Genomic DNA, 21,649 nt, shown 5'->3' on the forward strand with positions numbered 1-21,649 from the left:
GGGGCTGAGAGGAAAAATGGATCAGCTGTGATAAAATGACAGAACAAATTTGATGGGCCAAATAGCCTATTTGGCTGCTCATTTGTCTTATAATCTAAGTATTCAGGGCTCTGCTTTGCCAGGTCATAGGCATCTCCAATACTCATCTTTAAAGGAAGGAGTTTCCTTCAGGAGACTTTTGTTTAGATCAAAATATTTGAATATAAAAATTCCAAAATGACGTTCCCAAGTTAATAATAGTCACAGAGTCTGCATTATAAAAATAATAAGAGCTATTTATTGGGAGAACATCAAGTTCATTCGAAAGTCTTATTTATGACTGTCTAATATGGCTTTATAACATCAAACCATTGAAAAGCTGCTGGTGAATTGGAGGCACCCAGTTCCTTGGGATCCCAGTATTAGTAGAGAGCAGAGTGAGTGAGGAACAACTTGAGTGATCCTGAGCTTTCACAGTACAGTGCATTCATGATATTGTTACATGGAGCAGCAACAGTCGGAACTTACTGCCATGAGTAAACATATTGGATGTTGTGCAGGTCGAGCAATTTCTTCATCAAAAGGATAGGCCATGTTTGACATGACTCTGAGGAACTAACAAATCCATGAACAACTTAAAGAAGGATTGAATTCTCCATTTGCCTCTCAATGCCCAGAGGTAGAAATAGGTAAGGCTAGACAACGGGGCTCTGGTGAAGTTGTGTAGACCAATCCCCTGTACATTGGATGCAATGGATTACAGAAACATTGATGAACTCCAGCCGACTTTGTTTGAAGGAGACAAAGAAGTGTACAATGATATATGCTCCACTGGAGTTAAGAGCCCAAGACCAATTCTTCATTTGGAGAATCAAGTTGTTTTCTGTTGAAGCCTGAGTTGAATAGGTTCCAAGGCTTCCTTCACCAGTCACATTCACTTTCTATGATTAGATTGATTAAAGTTATCTCTTCAGGAATGCCAAAGCTAGCAGTAATGCACAATGCTCAGAACAAGATGTTGAAATTCTGTGGTAGCTTGGATGCATTTTAGTTACCCCAGCTATTTTGAAGGTTCATTGTTAGTGTTCCTCCAAACCCAGCCACTGCTCTTTTCTGTCTAATTGCCATTCATCTTCAAGCAGTTCTTCTGGCGATGGCACATAGTGTTTCTCATAGCCAGAGGTGATGCAGGCTCTTCCTGGTATTTTTGTGCTGACTGGCTTTTCTTCAGGTTGTATATCCTGACCAGTGCAGGTGTGTGGAGAGTTTTCTCCATTCTGAGTTGGTATGTTTTTCAGTAACAGATCGTCGGTGTCTAAGCTGTTGGTTTCTCTCAGAGTAAAGCTGTTGCTAGTTGTTTGGGGAACCAGTGTCACAGTCTCTTCCACTTTAACAACTTCTGGATCATTCTCAATCATTCCAAAATGGTCTGGAGTGATAAGATTCTGAAAGTAGATGCAGAGTATTGCAGAGTTAGTATTGGGTTCAAAGGTAATTTGGTCTCCCATGGAAAATGCATCCTTATTAGCTCAAGCTTTATTCCCCCCTTAATATTCTCCCAACCGTGGTCCCAAACTTGCATATTTCTTCACCTTCAATCTTCTCTCACCTTATTGGCTCTCTCAACTCTGTTCTCACCAAAATGCTCACTATCAGGTTTACTTCCTAGTTCTCTGTCTAACTCAACTCCACATCTGGGTCATTATCACTATCTTAAAAAATCTAATTTTTGACACTATCATCTTAGAAAATCACCTCCCCATCTTCATCCTCTCTTCCCTCTCTAAAGTCCTTGAATATGTTAATGCCCCTCTTAATTCATGTCCCTCTTAACCAGAACTCCTGTTGAATTCCAGACACAAGAGGTATTGCAAATGCTGGAGCAATACGAAGAATGTGCTGGAGGAACTCAGCAGATCAGGCAGCATCTATGGATGGGAATAAACAGTTGATGTTTTGGGCCGAGATGAAGGGTTTCAGTCCTGTTGAAGGGTCTCAGCCTGAAATGTGGGCAATGGATCACACCATCTTCCTCCAAACCACTCCACTGTTTTCCACTCATTCAGGGACTGGCTTCGTTGTTCAGCTCAGCATAATTCTACCTTCCGAATTCGACCTAGCATTCAGCCATTTCATATAATGAATATTTTCAGTATTTTATGTTAGATTTCCAGCAGTTGTTCCACATTCCCTCAGTAACATTTTAGAAACCATTTTATATTTGTATAAATACATGGCTACAAAGGTTGATAGGTGGTTAAGAAAGTTTATGGAATGCTTGCTTTTATTCGTCGAGGCATTGAGTTCAAAAGTAATGAGGATATGTTGCAACTTTACAGAACTCTGGTTAGGCCACATCTGGAGTGTTGCATACAGTTCTGGTTGCTCCACTATTAGAAGGATGCTGAAACTTTGGAGATGATGCAGAAGAGGTTTGCCAGGATGTTGGCTTGTTTAGAAGGCATGTGCTATCACGAGAGGTTGGATAAACTTGGGTTGTTTTCTCTTGAGCAGTAGAAACTGAGGGGAGATCTGATAGCGGTTTATAAGATTATGAGAGACATACATAGAGGAGTATCTTTCTCTCAGGGTAGAAGTGTCTAATACCAGAGAGCATGCATTGAAGATGAGAGGAGTAGGTTCAAGGGGAATGTGAGCGGTAAGGTTTTACTCAGAGAGTGCTCTGCCTGGTATGGTGGTAGAGGCAAATACATTAGAGGCTTTTAAGAGATGTTTAGACAGGCACATGAATATGAGGAAGAAGGAGAAATATGGACATTGTGTAGGTAGGAGGGATTCATTTTTGGGTTTTTTAAAATTTACTTTTTAGCTGGTTTGGCACAACATTGAGGGATGAAGGGCCTATTCCTGTGTTGGACTGTTCTGTGTTCTATATATGCAAGACTTCTGTTATCTTATGCATTTGACCTTTAATCTCTCCCAGAGCCCACCCTATTCCAGGAAATTATAGCTGAAGAAGAGCAATGTGCCAAAAATGGTTTCAGGTTAGTACCATTTTCCAGTATTTGGTCCTTAGCCGAAATAGTATTAGCATAACAGCCATTTATAATGTTAGGTTGTGTGTAGTTTATCATTGATTCGACAGTGTTTCTTCCTACTTATTGTGAATGCCTGCAAGAAAATGAATCTCGTTGTAGTATATGGTGATATGTATGTAGTTTGATAATAAGCTCATTTTAACTCTGCCATGTACCGTCCCCACCCCAGCTGCGGAAGGAGGAGAGTTGGGCCTGGGGCTAGCAACCCCATCTCATAAAAACGCAAAGCTACAGAAACCATAAACAGAAGCTCCAAAGGCCTCATCCCTGGGAGAAGAAGGATACACCAAGAAGATGGGCTATGCCTGGAAGCAAGATGAAAGAATGGCCTGGGACTGAGGACCCGGGTGAGCTACTGTTGGCAGCCTTTTCCCCAGTAGGAGTGATTGGCTTCAGAAGGAGAAGAAACTTACTTTGAACACTTAAGTTTTTTGGTTCCTTTCTTCCCAACTTACTTTCTTTTCAAGCAACACACTTCAAAGTTGCTGGTGAACGCAGCAGGCCAGGCAGCATCTCTAGGAAGAGGTACAGTCGACGTTTCAGGCCGAGACCCTTCGTCAGGACTCTCTTTTCATTTAACGTTAAGTTACCTTTTGCAGATCCCAGTTCTGATGAAAACCTGATTAACTTGGGACATTGACTTTGTTCTTCTCTTTACAGATCATAAGTTTCAAGACATATTATATTTTTATATCGGACTTACAGAATCTGAAATGTTTTATTTGTCTTGGTTTTGAGATTCTTCCGTGGTTTTACCCCCTCTGTATCACAGTAATTTTGAGTCTTCTGACCTCCCTGAGTTATCTTCACTTTTACATTTTCGTTCCTTTGAGTTAATTGTTTTGTCGAAGACCCAAGCTCAAATTCCCCATGTTCACTTTACCACCCTTTACTACACTATTTTTAAAATGTACTTTTTTTTTTGACACAGTCACTAGTTGCCTTTGCCAATTTCTCTTAAGTAGTTTTGTATCAGTATTTTTGTTTCAGAATGCTATGAGGTAACCTGGGATGATTTATTTTCTTACAGGGGCCATCTGCACACACTGCTGGAATTACTGCCTCCCTGTGCATAGAATAGAGCCCGTTTTCTCTTGCTAATATTCCCTTCCCATTTTCTTCCGAAGGTGCTCATACTCAATGAGGCGCAAGTTCCAAGGGTATCAGTTACCCACAGTTCTTAACCATGTTGTACAAAGGAGCCCAAACCTTAGGTGAGTTTCTTGCTTTTTGACAAATCCAAGACGAAATCCTGATAATACTTGGCCCTCTGTAAAAGCTTATTATGTATCTTGCCACATTGATAATGATATCAAAAGGAACTTGTATTTTGGTAGGTGTTTCATGACCACATCTTTGAATTTGGCACCTCCCTGGATTAAAAAGATGCTTCCTTCTAATTCCAACATGCAAGAGGCTACTGGGCCCATGGGGGTTCGTGCCTGTTCACAGCACAGCAATCACATTAATTCCATTCCGCCTCTCTTTCCTGGAATACCTACAACATATTTTCTCACACATGCCCATCAACCCTCATTTAATTCTTTCCTTTATCCCATGCGTAGGAGAATGGGAAGATAATGGAGCACATGCCTGTAAATGGCTGTTACTGAGGACGAAAGAAGAAAAATTCGGAGTTGGCAAAATCTTAAAAAGCCAATCTACTACCTTCTCAAGAGTAAAGGCAAAAGAAGGGTCTATAAGAACGTATTAATTTTTCCCCTATTCATTGTTTTTATTCATTGAATCTTTAGAGGAGACTTGATTAAAACATGTTCAAGTTCTCACCTGCTGGAGCCGAGTACGGATGATTTCAGGGTCTGGGATTTTCTGGCAACACCACTGAGGTATCAAGAAGGAGATAAGGCTTTTTATCCTGAAAAATAAATGGCAGATTTGTTCAAGAAAGGTAGTTGACATAATCCTGTGAATTACAGACCAGTGAGTCTTAGGTCAGTAGTCGGCAAACTATTGGAGAGGATTCTCAGACAGGACTTATGAGCATTGGAGGAGCATAGACTGTATTAGGTTTCATCAGCATTGCTTTGTGAAAGGTAGGCCGTGCCTTATGAGCCTGATTGAATTCCTTGAGGAAGTGACAAAACAAATTAATGAAGGGAGAGCAGTGGATGTGGTGTATATGGATGTTAGTAAGGAGTATTACAAGGTGCCACATTGTAGGCTTAGTTAGCAGGCAAGGGAATCAAGAGAACTTAGCAGTCTGGGTTCAAAATTGGGTTGCCTGCAGAAGGCAGAGAGTAGTAGTAGATAGGAGTGTATTCTGTGTGGTGGTCAATGACTGGTGGTGTTCCACAGGGATCTGTTCTGGGACCTTGCTGTTTATGATGTTTATAAATGATGATTGAGGAAGTGGAGGGGTGGGTTAATAATTTGTGCATAGAACAAAGATGAGAAGTGTTATGGATGATGTAGAAGGTTGATATAGGTTACAATGGAACATTGACAGGATGCAGGGCTGGGCGGAGAAGTGGCAGATAGAGTTCAAACTGGAAAAGTGTGAATTAATAAGGTAATGAGGTAATGTTGCCATTCTATAAGGCTAGTTAGACTGCTCTGGAATACAGTGGTGTGTTCAGTTCTCATTGCCTCATTATAGGAAAGATGCGGAAGCTTTAGAGAGGATGCAGAGGAGGATGCTGCCTGGATTAGGGAGCCTGTTTTATGAGGAAAGGTTGAGTAAGCTCAGGCTTTTCCCATTGGAATGAAAGGAGGATGAACGGTGACTTGACAGAGGTGTATAGAATGATAAGAGACAAAGATATAGAAGACAATCAGCACCTTTCTCCCAGGGTAGAAAGATCTAAAACAAGAGAGCATAATATTAAGCTGATTGGAGGAAAGTATGGGCTGGATGTCAGGTAGGCTTTTTACATGGGAGTGGTGGGTGTGTGGAGCACGCTGCCAGGGTGGTGGTAGAGGCAGATACATTATGGATATTTAAGAGACTCTTAGATGGGCACAAGAATGAAAGAAGAATAAGAGGGTTATGTGGGAGGGAAGGGGTTATAATGATTTTGGATAGATTAAAAGTCAGTGTAACATTATGGACTGAAAGGTGTGTACTGTGCTGTTATGTTCTATGTTCAGATTAGGTGCATCACAGCAGGAGCAAGCAATTCACCCCAACAGCCCTTTCATGCCATACCATTAGATCACAGCTGATCTGAATCTTAAATCTATCTGTTCACCTTTGTTCTTAATCCACAAATATCCATCAACATCTGAGAATTTTATTCACCTGCACTACTGATGAAGAGCATGTTGAATTTCAAATCATCCTCTGCAACAAAGTGTTTCTTAACGTTACTCCTAAAGGATCTATCTTTAATTTGATTATACCTCTTTATTTACCTAAAGAAATAATCCACTTTATTTACATCAAAGAAGTGGATCATTAGGTCTAATTGCTTCATATTGAGTTCCTCCAGTATGAAATCCATTTTCCAACACTTGTTGTTCTATCAGCATTTGGTTTCATCATTTTCTCTCTTTTGAGTGGTGCCATATCCACCACTCTGAATTTCTATTGCTCTCCACCACATATGTCCCACACCTGCTATATCTACCCTTTTAAAAAATGAACTGCATGTTCTTATGAAAGCTGCTTCTACAATATCTCCAAGCTAATAACTCATAATCTAGATCAGGGGTTCCCAACCTTTTTTATGCCATGGACTAATACCATTAAGCAGGGGTCCATGGACCCCATTTTGGAAACCCCTAACATAGAAGGATTTGGATAAAGCTGACCATTCTTTCATTGCTGGGCCTTAATTCTTGAATTGCAAACTCAGTAACTTTATGGGAGCATATTCAAAAGATCAGGGCTGTACCACACTGCCATCATCTCAAGGAAAACTGGGGATGGACAATAAGTGAAGTTGTGAATAAAAGAGACTCCTCTGTCTAAGCAGTTCGCAGGTGGTTCCTCAGAGTTTAAGGTGATCATTTTAGAGAGGAGGACGCCCATGCATGAATTACTTCAATATAGGATGGCTGTTACAAACTAGTTACTACGTGATGTTCATAGAATAAGGTCACTATCCAATTGTAATGAGATTCAAGATAATTGACATTAGCCTTTGTTTAGATGGATTTTATATGCATATATACATGGGCATATAGATAAATTTCTTGAATTTTACCAGCAGGAGTTGGGCTCTTTCCACACACATATGAACACACATATGTGCATACAAACCACTCTTGCCTGCGTTCTCATACCCTTCCTCAAGATGCCTTCTTCACCAGCTCCCAATTCCCCTTCCCCTGAGCCCCACATCCTCTCCTTTTTTCCAAATCCTCCATTCTTTCCCTATTCCTTCCGATTCCCTGTCCTGCATTCCCCTTTCACTCCCTCCACCAACTCACTGCCGCCCCCTTGCTCTAATCACAAATACACCCTATCATTTGCCATCTTTGTGTCTTTCACTAGCCGTATTCAATTATATTCTAACTGCATTTTCTAATAGGACGTTATCGGTATCTGCAATATCACATAATAGATGGCATCTGTGAATATTAGGTCATTAGACATGGAAGCCCACAATGCTTACATGTAAGCACTGTCACATGCATGGCCACATATTTGCATTAGGGTTGAGTTACCTGATGCATGCAGGCTCAAATATACAAAATTCCACTAACATAAACATCTAGCTGCATTTTGAGCAACTCTTCATTAATGTCTACAACGTGTGTCTATGCACCTGGAAGAGGTCAGCTCACCTTTGGTGAAAACAGCATTTTCCACAGATAACGCAAAGGAAAATACCTGCCAAGATGACAAGTACCGGCACAATATGCTTCCAGATCGTAGTATGTGAAGCTAAACACAGCAGAAAAGTAATATTAGAACAGAAAAAGCTATCCCATTGTGAGAGCAGTACACTGATGACTGGATATCTTAGCATACAACTTGCTATCAATGCCTATTGTCTCTGATTTTTTCAATAGCGGCTCTCCTCAGTCAGATTATGAGTTCAATCCCCATTCCAAAAATTGAATGTATAATCCAGATGACACTGTAAGCATGGTATAGACTGCCTGCTGCACTGTTGAAGGGGTGGTAGGCAAGCTTTGTTGATGAAGGGTTGGTATTGTCAGAAAGCTAGTATAGAAGTATATTGCACAAATTCGAGAAAATATCGCCCACCATCAGTAGCCTCCACGCCCAGCACATAATTCTCCATAGCTTCCACCATCTTTAATGGGGTCCCACCACCAAGCACATCTTTCCCTTCACCCCCCTTTCCACTTTCTGCAGGGAATGCTCCCTACATGACTCCCTTGTCTACTTGACCCTCCCCACTGATCTCCCTTGTGGTTCTTATCCTTGCAAGAAGAACAAATGCCACATCTGCCCCTACACCTCCTCCCTCACTACCATTCAGGGCCCCAAACAGCCCTTCCAGGTGAGGTGACAGTTGTGGGATTGAATTCAAGAGCCATGAGGCAATGTTACATAAGACCTTAGTTAGACCCCACTTGGAGTATTGAATTCAGTTCTGGTCACCTCATTACAAGAAGGATGTGGATACTACAGAGAGAGTGCAGAGGAGATTTACAAGGATGTTGCCTGGATTGGAGAGTATGCCTTATGAGAATAGGTTGAGTGAACTTGGCCTTTTCTCCTTGGAGTGACAGAGGATGAGAGGTGACCTGATAGAGGTGTATAAGATGAAGAGAGGTATTGATTGTGTGGATAGCCAGAGACTTTTTTCCAGGACTAACACGAGGGGGACATAGTTTTAAGGTGCTTGGAAATAGGTACAAGGGGGATGTCAGAAGTAAGTTTTTCACACAAGAATGGTGGGTGCATGGAATGCACTGCCAGCGAAGGTGCTAGAGGTGGATACAATAGGGTCTTTTAAGAAACTCTTAGATAGGTACATGGAGCTTAGGAAAATAGAGGGCTATGCGGTAGGGAAATTCTAGGCAGTTTCTAGCGTAGGTTACGTGGTCGGCACAACATTGTAGTCTGGAGGGTCTGTAATGTGCTGTAGATTTCTATGTTTCTGTGTTTCACCTGCAGTCTGTTGGGGTCATCTACTTTATCCGGTGCTTCCGGTGTGGCCTCCTGTATATCGGTGAGACCCATCATTAGATTGGGAGACCGCTTCGCCAAGCACCCCTGCTCCATCCACCAGAAAAAACGGTATCTCCCAGTGACCACCACTATAATTCTAATTTCCATTCCCATTCCAACTTTCAGTCCATGTCATGATGAGGCCACACTCAGACTGGAGCAGCAACACCTCATATTCCATCTGGGTAGCCTGCAACCTGATGGCATGAACATTGATTTCTCGAACTTCCGTAATTGCTTCCGCCTTTCACCATCCCCATTCCCATTTCCGTCTCTCACCTCATCTCCTTACCTGTCCATCACCTCCCTCTGGTACTCCTCCCCCTTCCCTTACTTCCATGGTGTTCTAACCTCCCCTATCAGATTCCCCCCCTTCTCCAGTTCATTATCTTTTTCACCTATCAGCTTCCCTTTACTTCACTGCTCCTCCTCTCCCAGTTTCACCAATCACCTACCACTTCGTACTTCTTCCTCCCCTCCCCCCACCTTCTTGATCTAACTTCTCATCTTTTGTTCCAGTCCTGATGAAGGGTCTCAGCCCGAAATGTCGACTGTTTGAACTTTTCTGTAGATGCTGATTGGCCTACTGAGTTCCTCCGGCACTTTGTGTGTGTTACAGAGGTATGTTGTTCAATTGGAGAGGCAGGACGAAGTTATGAGTGTAATATTTTGGAAGTAATGTTATGGATTAGTTTATATGAGTATAGTTAGGAATGTTGAAGTGTTATTTACATTAAAATATTAACTACATGATATACATATGTTGTAGTCAGGGAAGAAATCATACCAGGACAGAAAGAGCAAAAGGATTTTGAGACAGTATTCTTTTAAATAGTAAACATAATCACCTTTAACAGAGCTCCAAAACCAATTTCTCGTGTCCTGTGGATTTCAGCCAAGACCAGGTTTCTCACATTTCTCAGGGGAAATAAAATAAACATACTGGTTTGGCTGCAGTTGAAGGAAGAGGTGACCCTGATGCCAATACTTGTATATACTGATAAGACAGTTGTGCTAATTAATTCAATTGAAGTGGGCTTAACAGAAAAAGGTTGTCTGAGCAAAATGTACCAAGGGAAAGAATTTGTTATGTGCATTCGGGAAAGTTGTGCCAAACAATATGTAGATGATCCTACGGGTGTGGGTGTGGGAAACACACTCAACCCCCTAATACTCAACCTTCTATTGGGAAATAAGGCTGAGCAACTGGCTAAAGTGTCAGTGGGAAGGGCTTTGTACCAGTGAACATAATTCTTTAATTTTAAAAATACTTTCGTTGTAAGGTGGGACTTGTCCACAAGCACTGTGGCATGGTATTGTAGTGATTAGTGTAACACTTTCTAGCGTCGGTGATAAAATCGGGGTTCAATTCCTGCTGCTATCTGTAAGGAGATTGTCCGTTCTCCCTGTCACCACGTGGGTTTCTGCCAGCTGCTCCGGTTTCCTCCCACATTCCAAAGAAGTATGAGTTAGTAAATTGAGGCATGTTGGGGCTGGAAGTATGGCAACACTTGCGGGATGCCCCCAGCGCATATTAGACTGTGTTGGTTGTTGAAGCAAACAACGCATTTCACAATATGTACTGGTTTCCATATATATATATATATATATATATATATATATATGTATACACACACACACACACACACACACACACACACACACACACACATATATATATATATATGTGTGTGTGTGTGTATGTATATATATATATATGACAAATAAAGCTAACCCCTTAAATCTTTATCTTTAAAATGTTGAAGTCCAGTATGTACTGCTGTTTCCATATATGTCTGACAAATAAAGCTAATCTTTAAATCTTTATTTTTAAAAATTTAGTATCCTAAACTGGAGCTTGGCTTATTATGATAATACTCATGACAGCAAAAAGGAGTGGCTGATTCGGAGAGACTTTTGGCATATGAAGTGGCATCTGGCAAGTGGGAAGTGAGGTAGGGAGAATCCAGAGCCAATATGTGCCTGTCAGAGGGAAGGGTAAGGCTGGCAGGATTAAGGAACACTGGATGATTAGAGATTCAGAGACTGTGGTCAGGAGGGAGGAGGTATATGTCAGGGATATGAATTTATGATCAAGTGAATCCCGTAAGGAGCATAATGGATGTAGGTGTACACCTAAAAGGGAAATCAGGAGTGCAGAACAAGGACATGACAGATGAGATAAAGGAGAATCCTAAGAAATTCTGTAGTAATATTAAGAACAAAAGGGAAACTCGGGAGATAATAGGTCCCCTTATGGATCGCTGTGGTTGTCAATGCGTGGAGGCACTGGAAATGGATGAGGTCTTAAATGAATGCTTCTCATCGGTACATTTCTCTTGGAGGAGGTCAAGGAAGCTAGGTAATTCAGGAATGGGAATAGTGATGCCCTAAATCATATTCACATTAAAAAAGAGGAGGTATTGGTGATCTTAAACACGTAAAGGTAGATAGCCACCTGAATCTAATTAAGTGTATCCTAGCACATTGTGGAAAGCCAGGGAAGAAATTTCTGGGGTTCTCGCAGAGATGTTTGTATCATCATTTTCCATGGGTGAGGTATAGGGAGACCGGATGGGCAAGGGTTCTAATGCTGTGCTTTGTTTAAAAAAGACTGCAAGGACACACCAGGAAGTTACAGGTCAGTGTCTAACATCAGTGGTGGGAAGGTTTCTGACAGGGATTCTTAGAGACAGTATCTATTTGGAAAGGCAAGGGCAAATTGCACATGGCTTTGTGCATGGGAAATTATCTGCTCAAGCACCTGTCCAACATTACCTTGTGTCTTCAATTTGAGGCGTAATCCACTTTTGCCCTCCCCTTTGATAGTGGAAGCTGTCATCCAAATCTCATAGGTACTTGCTGGCTCCAAATTCGATAGTATGAAACTGTGTAATGCAGAACTTATATTGAGGGCTATGAGAAAGAACACATTTTTTAACATTCGGGACATTGAATTCATGCACTCTTTCATCCTCCTGTGAACTTAATTATTCACTGATTAGCTGATCGATCAGTTGTTCATCAATATCATTGCCAAGCTTAATGGTTCAAGAAAAAGTGAAACAATTAGCCCCACTGCAAGATGACCCTTTCCTCCAAGAGGACTACAACCTTGTTGTTGGGTTTGGAGGCTTGCATGCCTCGATGACATTGAGAACTATGTTAGCTGGAGTCAGGACTTTATGGTTTGGCTTTTGGTAGGGTCACCCGTTCCAAACAGGTTAAAGGGCAGAGGGTAGAAGCCAGATTAAGAGTGATCCACCAGTCCTCCATGTTCAGGTGTTCAGCTCAGGGCTAACAACCTTGACAGGTAAAACAAAGTTGTTAGGAAACAGCAGTGAAGAATACTTTTACATCTGAGTGTGATGGTATACCTGAGTCTCCACCTGGGACCTGAGTGACTGACAGTAGTGAAAACCGAGAGGAGGCTATTGACATGAAGAAGGAAGCCCTGAACACTGCCCTAGATGGAGGACCTTCATTGCTGCCTGAAATGCCAGTGGCTTAATGGGCAGTCAGTAAGTAAGTAAGATGACCCTCTCTAGTAAAGCTCCAGTCTAGGTATATGCATTTCCAGTGTTGGAAAACCATAGCAGCATAGCCCAGACAGACCAATTGGCATATTCATTCTGCTGCCATCATGCTAGTGTGACAAGGCGTAATGAGAGGAAGGTAGCGGAGACTAACTGATGTATCATGAGCTCCTCTGGTACCTGATGTTAAATAGATCAAGCCTCTCACAAACCAGTACAAAATTTTTCCAAGCTTTAAGTCAGTGAAAATCAGGTACATCAAATGATTTGCCATTTTTGGGAATGGGTTAGGTCTTTGCCAGTGGAAGCAAGATCTGTGTGTGATCCTGGAATATTCCTCTTACCTTGTTGCCTGCTGCCTTCCTGAGGATTCTTTATGTAATATAGAGTGTAGTAAAGAATAAACCCCTGGCAGAGGTTCAGGGAAATGGCGTCCCACTTCAGTGTGGCTGAAGTCTGAGAAATGTTATATATTGAGATTTGGGGGCCTGTGAGTGGCACTGTAAAACAGATGAAAGAGGAAACTGTTGAGAACAATAAAGATCACATTTCACATTTTTAGCTGAACGTTTCAAAAACTTACACGGCTGCCCAGGGAGGAGAGCCAATGTCAAATAGGATCTGGATTTATTGAACTTGAAATCGGTTACAATATTTGGACCCAAGCACAGGTTTTCCAGAACCAGAACAGAACATGAATCAAGACCAAGGAATAGCTTTATTAATGGCATTCCATGTTTTAACCACTCTGTAAGGATTGCTTTCTTTAAATCTTTTTATTGAATAAGTATACAAAAAGGTAAGCCATATAGGCACTAATACACTGTTAGAATATAATGAAATAACAGGAGGTATTAATACAAAAAAAATGATACAAACAACGTAATTTAAACATAACATACTAAGGTAACATAATAGTATACTAATTTATATATATATATATATATATATATATATATCAATAGAGAAAAGGAAAAAAAAACCCCAAAAAAAAACTACCGTGCAACTAACTAAAAGCAAAGCAAAGCAATGGGCTAACTTGGAACCAAGCAGAGTTAAAAAACTTAAAATCACGTCCTCAATCCCGACCTCCATTAAAAACAGTGAAAAAAAACAAGAAGGGTATATAAATATGGAACAAAAAAAGAGGAGGAAAAAAATTACATTAAATGAAAATATTGAATAAAAGTTCTCCAGGTCTGTTCAAATTTAAGTGAGGAATCATAAAGATTGCTTCTAATTTTCTCCAAATTCAAGCATAATATCGTCTGAGAAAACCAAAAAAAGGTGGTTGGAGCGTTAAGCTCTTTCCAATGTTGTAAGATACATCTTTTCACCATTAAAGTAAGAAATGCAATCATTCTACAGGCTGAAGGAGAAAGATTACTGGAAATTTTAGGTAGTCCAAAGATAGCAGTAATAGGGTGAGGAGAGATATCTATATTCAATACTTTGGAGATAATATTAAAAATGTCTCTCCAAAAAGTTTCCAGAGTAGGACAAGACCAAAACATATGAGTTAAAGAGACTATCTGCCCCGGACATCTATCACAAAAAGGATTAATATGAGAATAAAAGCGAGCTAATTTATCTTTGGACATATGTGCTCTATGAACAACTTTAAATTGAATTAGGGAATGTTTAGCACAGATAGAGGAAGTATTGACTAATTGTAAAATCTGCCCCCAGGATTGCTTTCTTAATATCACATCATCAAATTCCCAACAAGAAACAAAGGGCTTTCTCCATCATTCTATCAAAACTACTTGAGGTGACTATTTCTATTAAATCTCATCACAGGCACTCTAATTTACAGAGAACAATTCTTCTACCTTGGGTCACTTCTCATAACCAAGATCGGAATCAGAATCAGGTTTATTATCACCGGCATAAGTCGTGAAATTTAACTTAACAGCAGCAGTTCAATGCAATACATAATATAAGAGAAAAATAATAATAATTAAATAAATTACAGTATACCTATATTGAATAGATTAAAAATCATGCAAAAAACAGAAATAATATATATTAAAAAAGTGAGGTAGTGTCCAAGGGTTCAATGTCCATTTAGGAATCGGATGGCAGATGGGAAGTGGCAGTTCCTGAATCGCTGAGTGTGTGCCTTCAGGCTTCTGTGCCTCCTTTCTGATGGTAACAGTGAGAAAAGGGCATGCCCTGGGTGCTGGAGCTCCTTAATGATGGACGCTGCCTTTCTGAGACACCGCTCCTTGAAGATGTCCTGGGTACTTTGTCGGCTAGTACCCAAGTTGGAGCCAACTAAATTTACAACCCTCTACAGCTTCTTTTGGTCTTGTGCAGTAGCCACCCCCCCCCTTACCATAAAGCGATACAGCCTGTCAGAATGCTCTCCACGGTACATCAATATAAGGTTTTGAGTGTATTTGTTGACATACCAAATCTCTTCAAACTTCTAATGAAGTATAGCCACTGTCTTGCCTTCTTTATAACTGCATCAGTATTTTGGGACCAGGTTAGATCCTCAGAGAACTTGACACCCAGGAACTTGAAACTACTCACTCTCTCCACTTCTGAACCCCCTATGAACATTGGTATGTGTTCCTTCATCTTACCCTTCCAGAAGTCCACAATCAGCTCTTGTCTTACAGACGTTGAATGCTAGGTTGTTGCTGCGACACCACTCCACGAGTTGGCATATCTTGCTCTTGTACACCCTATTGTCACCGCCTGAGATTCTACCAGCAATGGTTGTATCATCAGCAAATTTATAGATGGTATTTGAGCTATGGCAAACCACACAGTCATAGGTATATAGAGAGTAGAGCAGTGGGCTAAGCACACACACCTGAGGTGCACCAGTTTTGTTTATCAGCAAGAAGGAGATGTTATCACCAATCCAATTGGTGATAACATCTCCTTCCTGCTGAGATTGTGGTCTTCCGATTAGGAAATCGAGGATCCAATTGCAAATGGAGGTACAGAAGCCCAGGTTCTGCAACTTCTCAATCAGGATTGTGGGAATGATAGTATTAAATGCTGAGCTGTAGTCGATGAACAGCATCCTGGCATAGGTATTTGTGTTGTGCAGGTGGTCTAAAGCCATGTGAAGAGCCATTGAGATTGCATCTGCTGATGACCTATTGTGGTGATAGGCAAATTGCAATGGGTCCAGATCTTTGCTGAGGCAGGAATTCCGTCTAGTCATGACCAACCTCTCACAGCATTTCATCATTGTCGATGTGAGTGCTACTGGGCCATAGTCATTAAGGCAGCTCACATTATTCTTCGTAGGCACTGGTATAATTGTTGTCTTTTTGAAGCAAGTGAGAACTTCCACCCCAGCAGTGAGAGGTTGAAAGTGTTCTTGAATACTCCTGCTAGTTGGTTGGCACAGGTTTTCAGAACCTTACCAGGTACTCCATTGGGACCTTCCGCCTTGTGAGGGTTCACTCTCTTTAAAGACAGCCTAACATCAGCTTAGATTTACCACTCTCAGCTGTGTGTCCTTTCTACGGTGCTACCCTCCATACTGTTAAAGAGCTGTTAGTGCACAGGGTTTCTGTTCTTGGCAGAGAAACCACTTTCTGCTCAATTCTTTGCAGGTTATGCTCTAAACAAGCTTCCTCCCAACTCTCTTTATCTCACTCTGTCAGTTTACCCTTTTGTTCTTTTCTCCTTCATTACTTGATTGCCAGCTCTTGCTAAGGAATAATGAACATCTTCACAAAAGCTGTTTCCCTGTACAGTATATGAAGAGCGGCAACAAAAAGGACGTAGTGTCAGGTGATCAGTAGGCTGCAGTCCAAGGCAGGAGACTCAAGCAAACTCCCTAAGTTCAAATAGAGAGGTTTCTTCTGAATTCATTGTTGGATTGATTGGTGCCTCCTTCTGATACCCTACACACATGTTCTCCATCAAATTCCTTCATGATATTAAAGATTTTTCTTAGCTTAATGATCAGTTTTGATCTGTACAGGATCTCACTCAGCTTTTTCTAGTGGTATGTAGAAATAATTGTTAAAAGATCTCCCTCTGCAATAATCGGTATTCACCAATGAAAGGGAACTTGATGACGGTGAGGACAATATGAGTGAGGTTGATGTTCTGGAGCATGTTGATATTAAGGGAGAGGAGGTATTGGAGTTGTTAAAATACATTAGGACGGATAAGTCCCCGGGGCCTGACGGAATATTCCCCAGGCTGCTCCACGAGGCGAGGGAAGAGATTGCTGAGCCTCTTGCTGGGATCTTTATGTCCTCGTTGTCCATGGGAATGGTACCAGAGGATTGGAGGGGGGCGAATGTTGTCCCCTTGTTCAAAAAAGGTAGTAGGGATAGTCCGGGTAATTATAGACCAGTGAGCCTTACGTCTGTGGTGGGAAAGCTGTTGGAAAAGATTCTCAGATATAGGATCTGTGGGCATTTAGAGAATCATGGTCTGATCAAGGACAGTCAGCATGACTTTGTGAAGGGCAGATCGTGTCTAACAAGCCTGATAGAGTTCTTTGAGGAGGTGACCAGGCATATAGATGAGGGTAGTGCAGTGGTTGTGAACTACATGGATTTTAGTAAGGCATTTGACAAGGTTCCACATGGTAGGCTTATTCAGAAAGTCAGAAAGCATGGGATCCAGGGAAGTTTGGCCAGGTGGATTCAGAATTGGCTTGCCTGCAGAAGGCAGAGGGTCGTGGTGGAGGGAGTACATTCAGATTGGAGGGTTGTGACTAGTGGTGTCCCTCAAGAATCTGTTCTGGGACCTCTACTTTTCATGATTTTTATTAACGACCGGATGTGGCGGTAGAAGGATGGATTGGCAAGTTTGCAGACAACACAAAGGTTGGTGGTGTTGTAGATAGTGTAGAGGATTGTCAAAGATTGCAGAGAGACATTGATAGGATGCAGAAGTGGGCTGAGAAGTGGCAGATGGAGTTCAACCCAGAGAAGTGTGAGGTGGTACACTTTGGAAGGACAAACTCCAAGACAGAGTACAAAGTAAATGGCAGGATACTTGGTAGTGTGGAGGAGCAGAGGGATCTTGGGGTACATGTCCACAGATCCCTGGAAGTTGTCTTACAGGTAGATAGGGTGGTTAAGAAAGCTTATGGGGTGTTAGCTTTCATAAGTGGAGGGATAGAGTTTAAGAGTCGTGAGGTAATGATGCAGCTCTATAAAACTCTGGATAGGCCACACTTGGAGTACTGTGTCCAGTTCTGGTCGCCTCAGTATAGGAAGGATGTGGAAGCATTGGAAAGAGTACAAAGGAGGGGGTTCCGGTGACGCCATCATTCAGAATGCCAGCTTAAATCAACAGCTGCTCCGGAAAAATGCATATTTTGTCCCGTTAATCCATCAAATATAAGATCTTTCGAAAATATCTGAATTGATGGGGGGGCAAGAATGGGGAAAAAGAATGGAGATAAGAAAAGCATCACTGCGGAGCCTATGGAAGAGAGAGGTACAACGAGCGGCTCTCCTACACGTGCACGTGGCGGCAAGGCTGACGCGGGGCCTCGTTCAGGCGAAGCGACAATTATGATAAGGGTTTTGGAAGAGATAAGGGAAATCCAAAAAGATATAAAGCAACAACTCAATGATATAAAATCAGAGCTCGCCAACGTCAATCAGAAAATAGCAGTGGCAAAGACTCGAATTGAGAAGGTGGAAGATCGCGTGCAAAACGTGGAACAGATACTAAGTAAGACGATAAAAATATTAAGTCAACAGGAAAGTAAATTGCTTGACCAGGAGGGAAGATCGCGAGGGAAAAATATCAGGATTTATAATGTTCCCGAAGAAGCAGAGGGATTGTCGATGATAGACTTTGTAGAAAAGCTGCTGCGGGAAGCGCTGGAGATTCCCTCGACTATGGAGATTGAAATTGAGAGGGTGCATCGTTCGCTTGTTCCACGGCCTCCCGGAGACAGACAAAGTAAACTACGCTCAATAGTACTTAAATTCCCTCGATTCAAGAGCAAGGTGGAGATTCTACGAAGGGCCTGGGGTAAGAAGAGGGTGATTTGGAACGGAAAGTTAATATACTTTGATCATGATCACCTCCCGGCGGTCCTACAGAAATGGAAGTAATGTTCCGAAGCAAAATGAATACTAAAGCAAGGAAAGATTAAATTCCAAACCCCATACCCTGCTAAACTGAGTGTATTTTACCAAGAAGGGATACAGCTATATCAGATGGTAGAAGAGGCGACTACAGACATGAATAACAGAGGACTGCCCATTAGCGTGGTCAAACCAAGGGAAAGTCTGACTGAGAAGTTATCCCGATCTGCTAGGGAAATAGTAAGAGAACCTAGAAAGCAGGGGACGGGAACAGGATGAGAGAAGGATATTAGGAAGACTGAGTTCTCCGAGGACAGTCCTCACCTCCTCCAGAAGAGCCATAAGGTTTGGCTAACTTTAAAAGTGTTGAGAAACTAAATGGAAGCAAAAATAGACAGTGATATACCTATATCGAGAAATACATACAGTATTATAATATGGATTTTATATTACTCAATTTTTAAAAAATTCATTCATTCATTCCTTTTTCCCCACCTAAATGAGAACATATACATGGGAGGAATACACAGGGAAATCATTTCTGTGTAATGGACATAGTTTTTTTTACTTACTTTTATAGGTACTGCAACAGGGACCCTCAACCCACAGGTAGGAGGGGCTATCCCCCATGGCTAGACGTTTCTTCTAGCTCAACCCAGGGTCATCTAGAGACCCCAGCCTTGGAATCACACCTTCGTTACCTTTTTTTTTATTATTCGCGTTTCTTGGCTCTTATTTGTTCAGGGAGTAAATCGATTAAATTATATTCTGCAAATTTCAATGATATACTAATAGATAAACACACATGGCTAAGGACTAAGTAAAATTCATTTATTTTAATGTCAATGGGCTGTTGAATCCAGTCAAGTGCAGTAAAATTCTGTCAAAAATGAAAAAAGAACAAGCCCATGTAGTCTATTTACAGGAAACTCACTTAAGTGATGATAAGCATGGAAAATTAAAGAGAATGGGTTTCACTAATTTGTTTTTCTCCTCATATAAATCAGGGCATAGGAGAGGAGTTACTCTTCTCATCTCAAGCAAGCTAAATTTTGAAAAAGTATTTGAAATGGGAGATAGAGAGGGCAGATATATTCTGTTAAGGGGGAATATAGATGGAAATCCAGTTATTTTATTGAATATATACGCACCCCCAAGAAGTGATATTAGTTTCTTCCAGAAAATTACTAATATTATGGGAACGGAAACAGACAGTCTCTTGATATGTGGGGGAGACTTAAATTTACAATTACCTTAAATTTACAATTACAACCAAAGTTAGACTCTTCCAATAGAAAAACTTATGAAACAAAGTCCTTACATAAGAAAGTTAACACTTTTTTTTGAGGATGTTGGTCTAATTGATATATGGAGGGACCTTTTCTCTGACAGAAGGGATTACACTCATTATTCTGCCCCCCATTCCGTATATACAAGAATAGACATTTCATAACATTTGGAAAATATAGACAAAATAATCACCTGTGGAATTGGAACAATAGATGTAAGTGACCATGCACCTATATATTTATCTGTTGATTTTGACCTACAACCAAAGAATACTATTTGGAAACTAAATGCAAGTCTATTCAATGATCCCTATTTTAAGGAAAAAAATAAAAAAGAAATTGGTCTTTACTTAGAATTCAATGAAAATGGAGAGGTTTCACCTTCCATTCTATGGGATACTCTGAAGGCTGTCTTAAGAGGGAAAATTATAGCGATATCTTCATATAAGAAAGAAATAAAGTATAAAACATTAGAGGAATTACAAAATAAGCTGAAGAAACTAGAAAAAAAAAACAAATTGAGTTTGGCACAGGATACACGAGAGGAAACTAAAAAAATTAGGAATGAAATTAATAGTTTGGCTGCACAAGAAATTAGAAAAAAATTAATGTTTCTGAAACAGAGACACTATGAAAGTGGATTTAAATCTGTGAAAATACTGGCGTGGAAAATGGAAAAAAAATAGCAGAAAATACAAATCATAGAATTAGGGATCCAAGAACAAAAGTGATAAAAAAATAAGCTAAGTGAAATTCATGAAGATTTTGAAATGTTTTATAAAACTCTATATTCCGAAGTTCCAGAGGGAAACTTAACCCAAATTGACACCTTCCTGAATTCTTTAGAGTTACCCACTTTAAGCAAAGAACAAAATAAAACGATGATTGCTGACATAACTGAAGTGGAACTAAAAACTGCAATTGGTAGGCTTAAATTAAGCAAGTCACCAGGATCAGATGGATATACAGCAGAGTGGTATAAAGAGTTTAGAAGTGAGTTAATCCCTATTTTACTCCCCACACTGAACTGGGCCCTGAGAAAGGTGCAAATGCCACCCAGCTGGAAGGAGGCGATAATCTCAGCTATACCGAAAGAAGGCAAGGATAAAATGGAATGTGGGTCATTTAGACCAATATCTGTTCTTAATGTGGATTATAGAATATTTACCTCCATCATGGCCAAACGATTAGAAGAGTTACTACCCACACTGATACATAATGATCAGACAGGTTTCATACAGCAACACCAAACACAAGACAATATATGAAGGACACTTCACATTATGGATCATATTAAAAAAAAATGAAATTGAAGCAATAGTGATATGTGTGGACGCTGAAAAGGCATTTGATTCAGTTAATTGGAATTTTCTTTATAGAGTTTTACATAGGTTTCGTCTATATGACACAATTATTAAAACTATACAGGCACTGTACGACAATCCTACTGCCAGGATTAAAATCAATGGATATTTATCTAATAGTTGTATCCTAGAAAGGGGCACGAGACAGGGATGTGCATGGTCACCGCTACTCTTCGCATTATATCTGGAACCATTAGCTCAATACATCAGACAAAATGAAGATATCAGGGGAATTACTATTCAAGGGACAGAGCATAAATTGGCCTGTTACGCAGATG

The 21,649-nt window shown here is 40.7% G+C and overlaps 1 protein-coding gene across 1 annotated transcript in view; it reads right to left on the reverse strand.

Annotated features, from left to right (window-relative positions):
* Nucleotides 1-254: 254 nt before the first annotated feature.
* LOC140191129 (interleukin-12 receptor subunit beta-2-like) overlaps nt 255-21,649 on the reverse strand; it is a 62,472-nt gene continuing 41,077 nt past the window's right edge. Inside the window, exons 11-15 of the mRNA XM_072248238.1 lie at nt 13,028-13,183; nt 11,926-12,063; nt 7,788-7,887; nt 4,827-4,914; nt 255-1,424 (exon numbers count right to left, since the gene is read on the reverse strand). Of these exons, the coding sequence (XP_072104339.1) occupies nt 1,059-1,424; nt 4,827-4,914; nt 7,788-7,887; nt 11,926-12,063; nt 13,028-13,183 (848 nt within the window). The 3' untranslated portion in view covers nt 255-1,058. The remainder of the gene's footprint in view (nt 1,425-4,826; nt 4,915-7,787; nt 7,888-11,925; nt 12,064-13,027; nt 13,184-21,649) is intronic.

The sequence above is a fragment of the Mobula birostris genome, chromosome 32 (genome assembly GCF_030028105.1).
Source record: "Mobula birostris isolate sMobBir1 chromosome 32, sMobBir1.hap1, whole genome shotgun sequence".
Lineage (NCBI taxonomy): Eukaryota > Metazoa > Chordata > Chondrichthyes > Myliobatiformes > Myliobatidae > Mobula > Mobula birostris.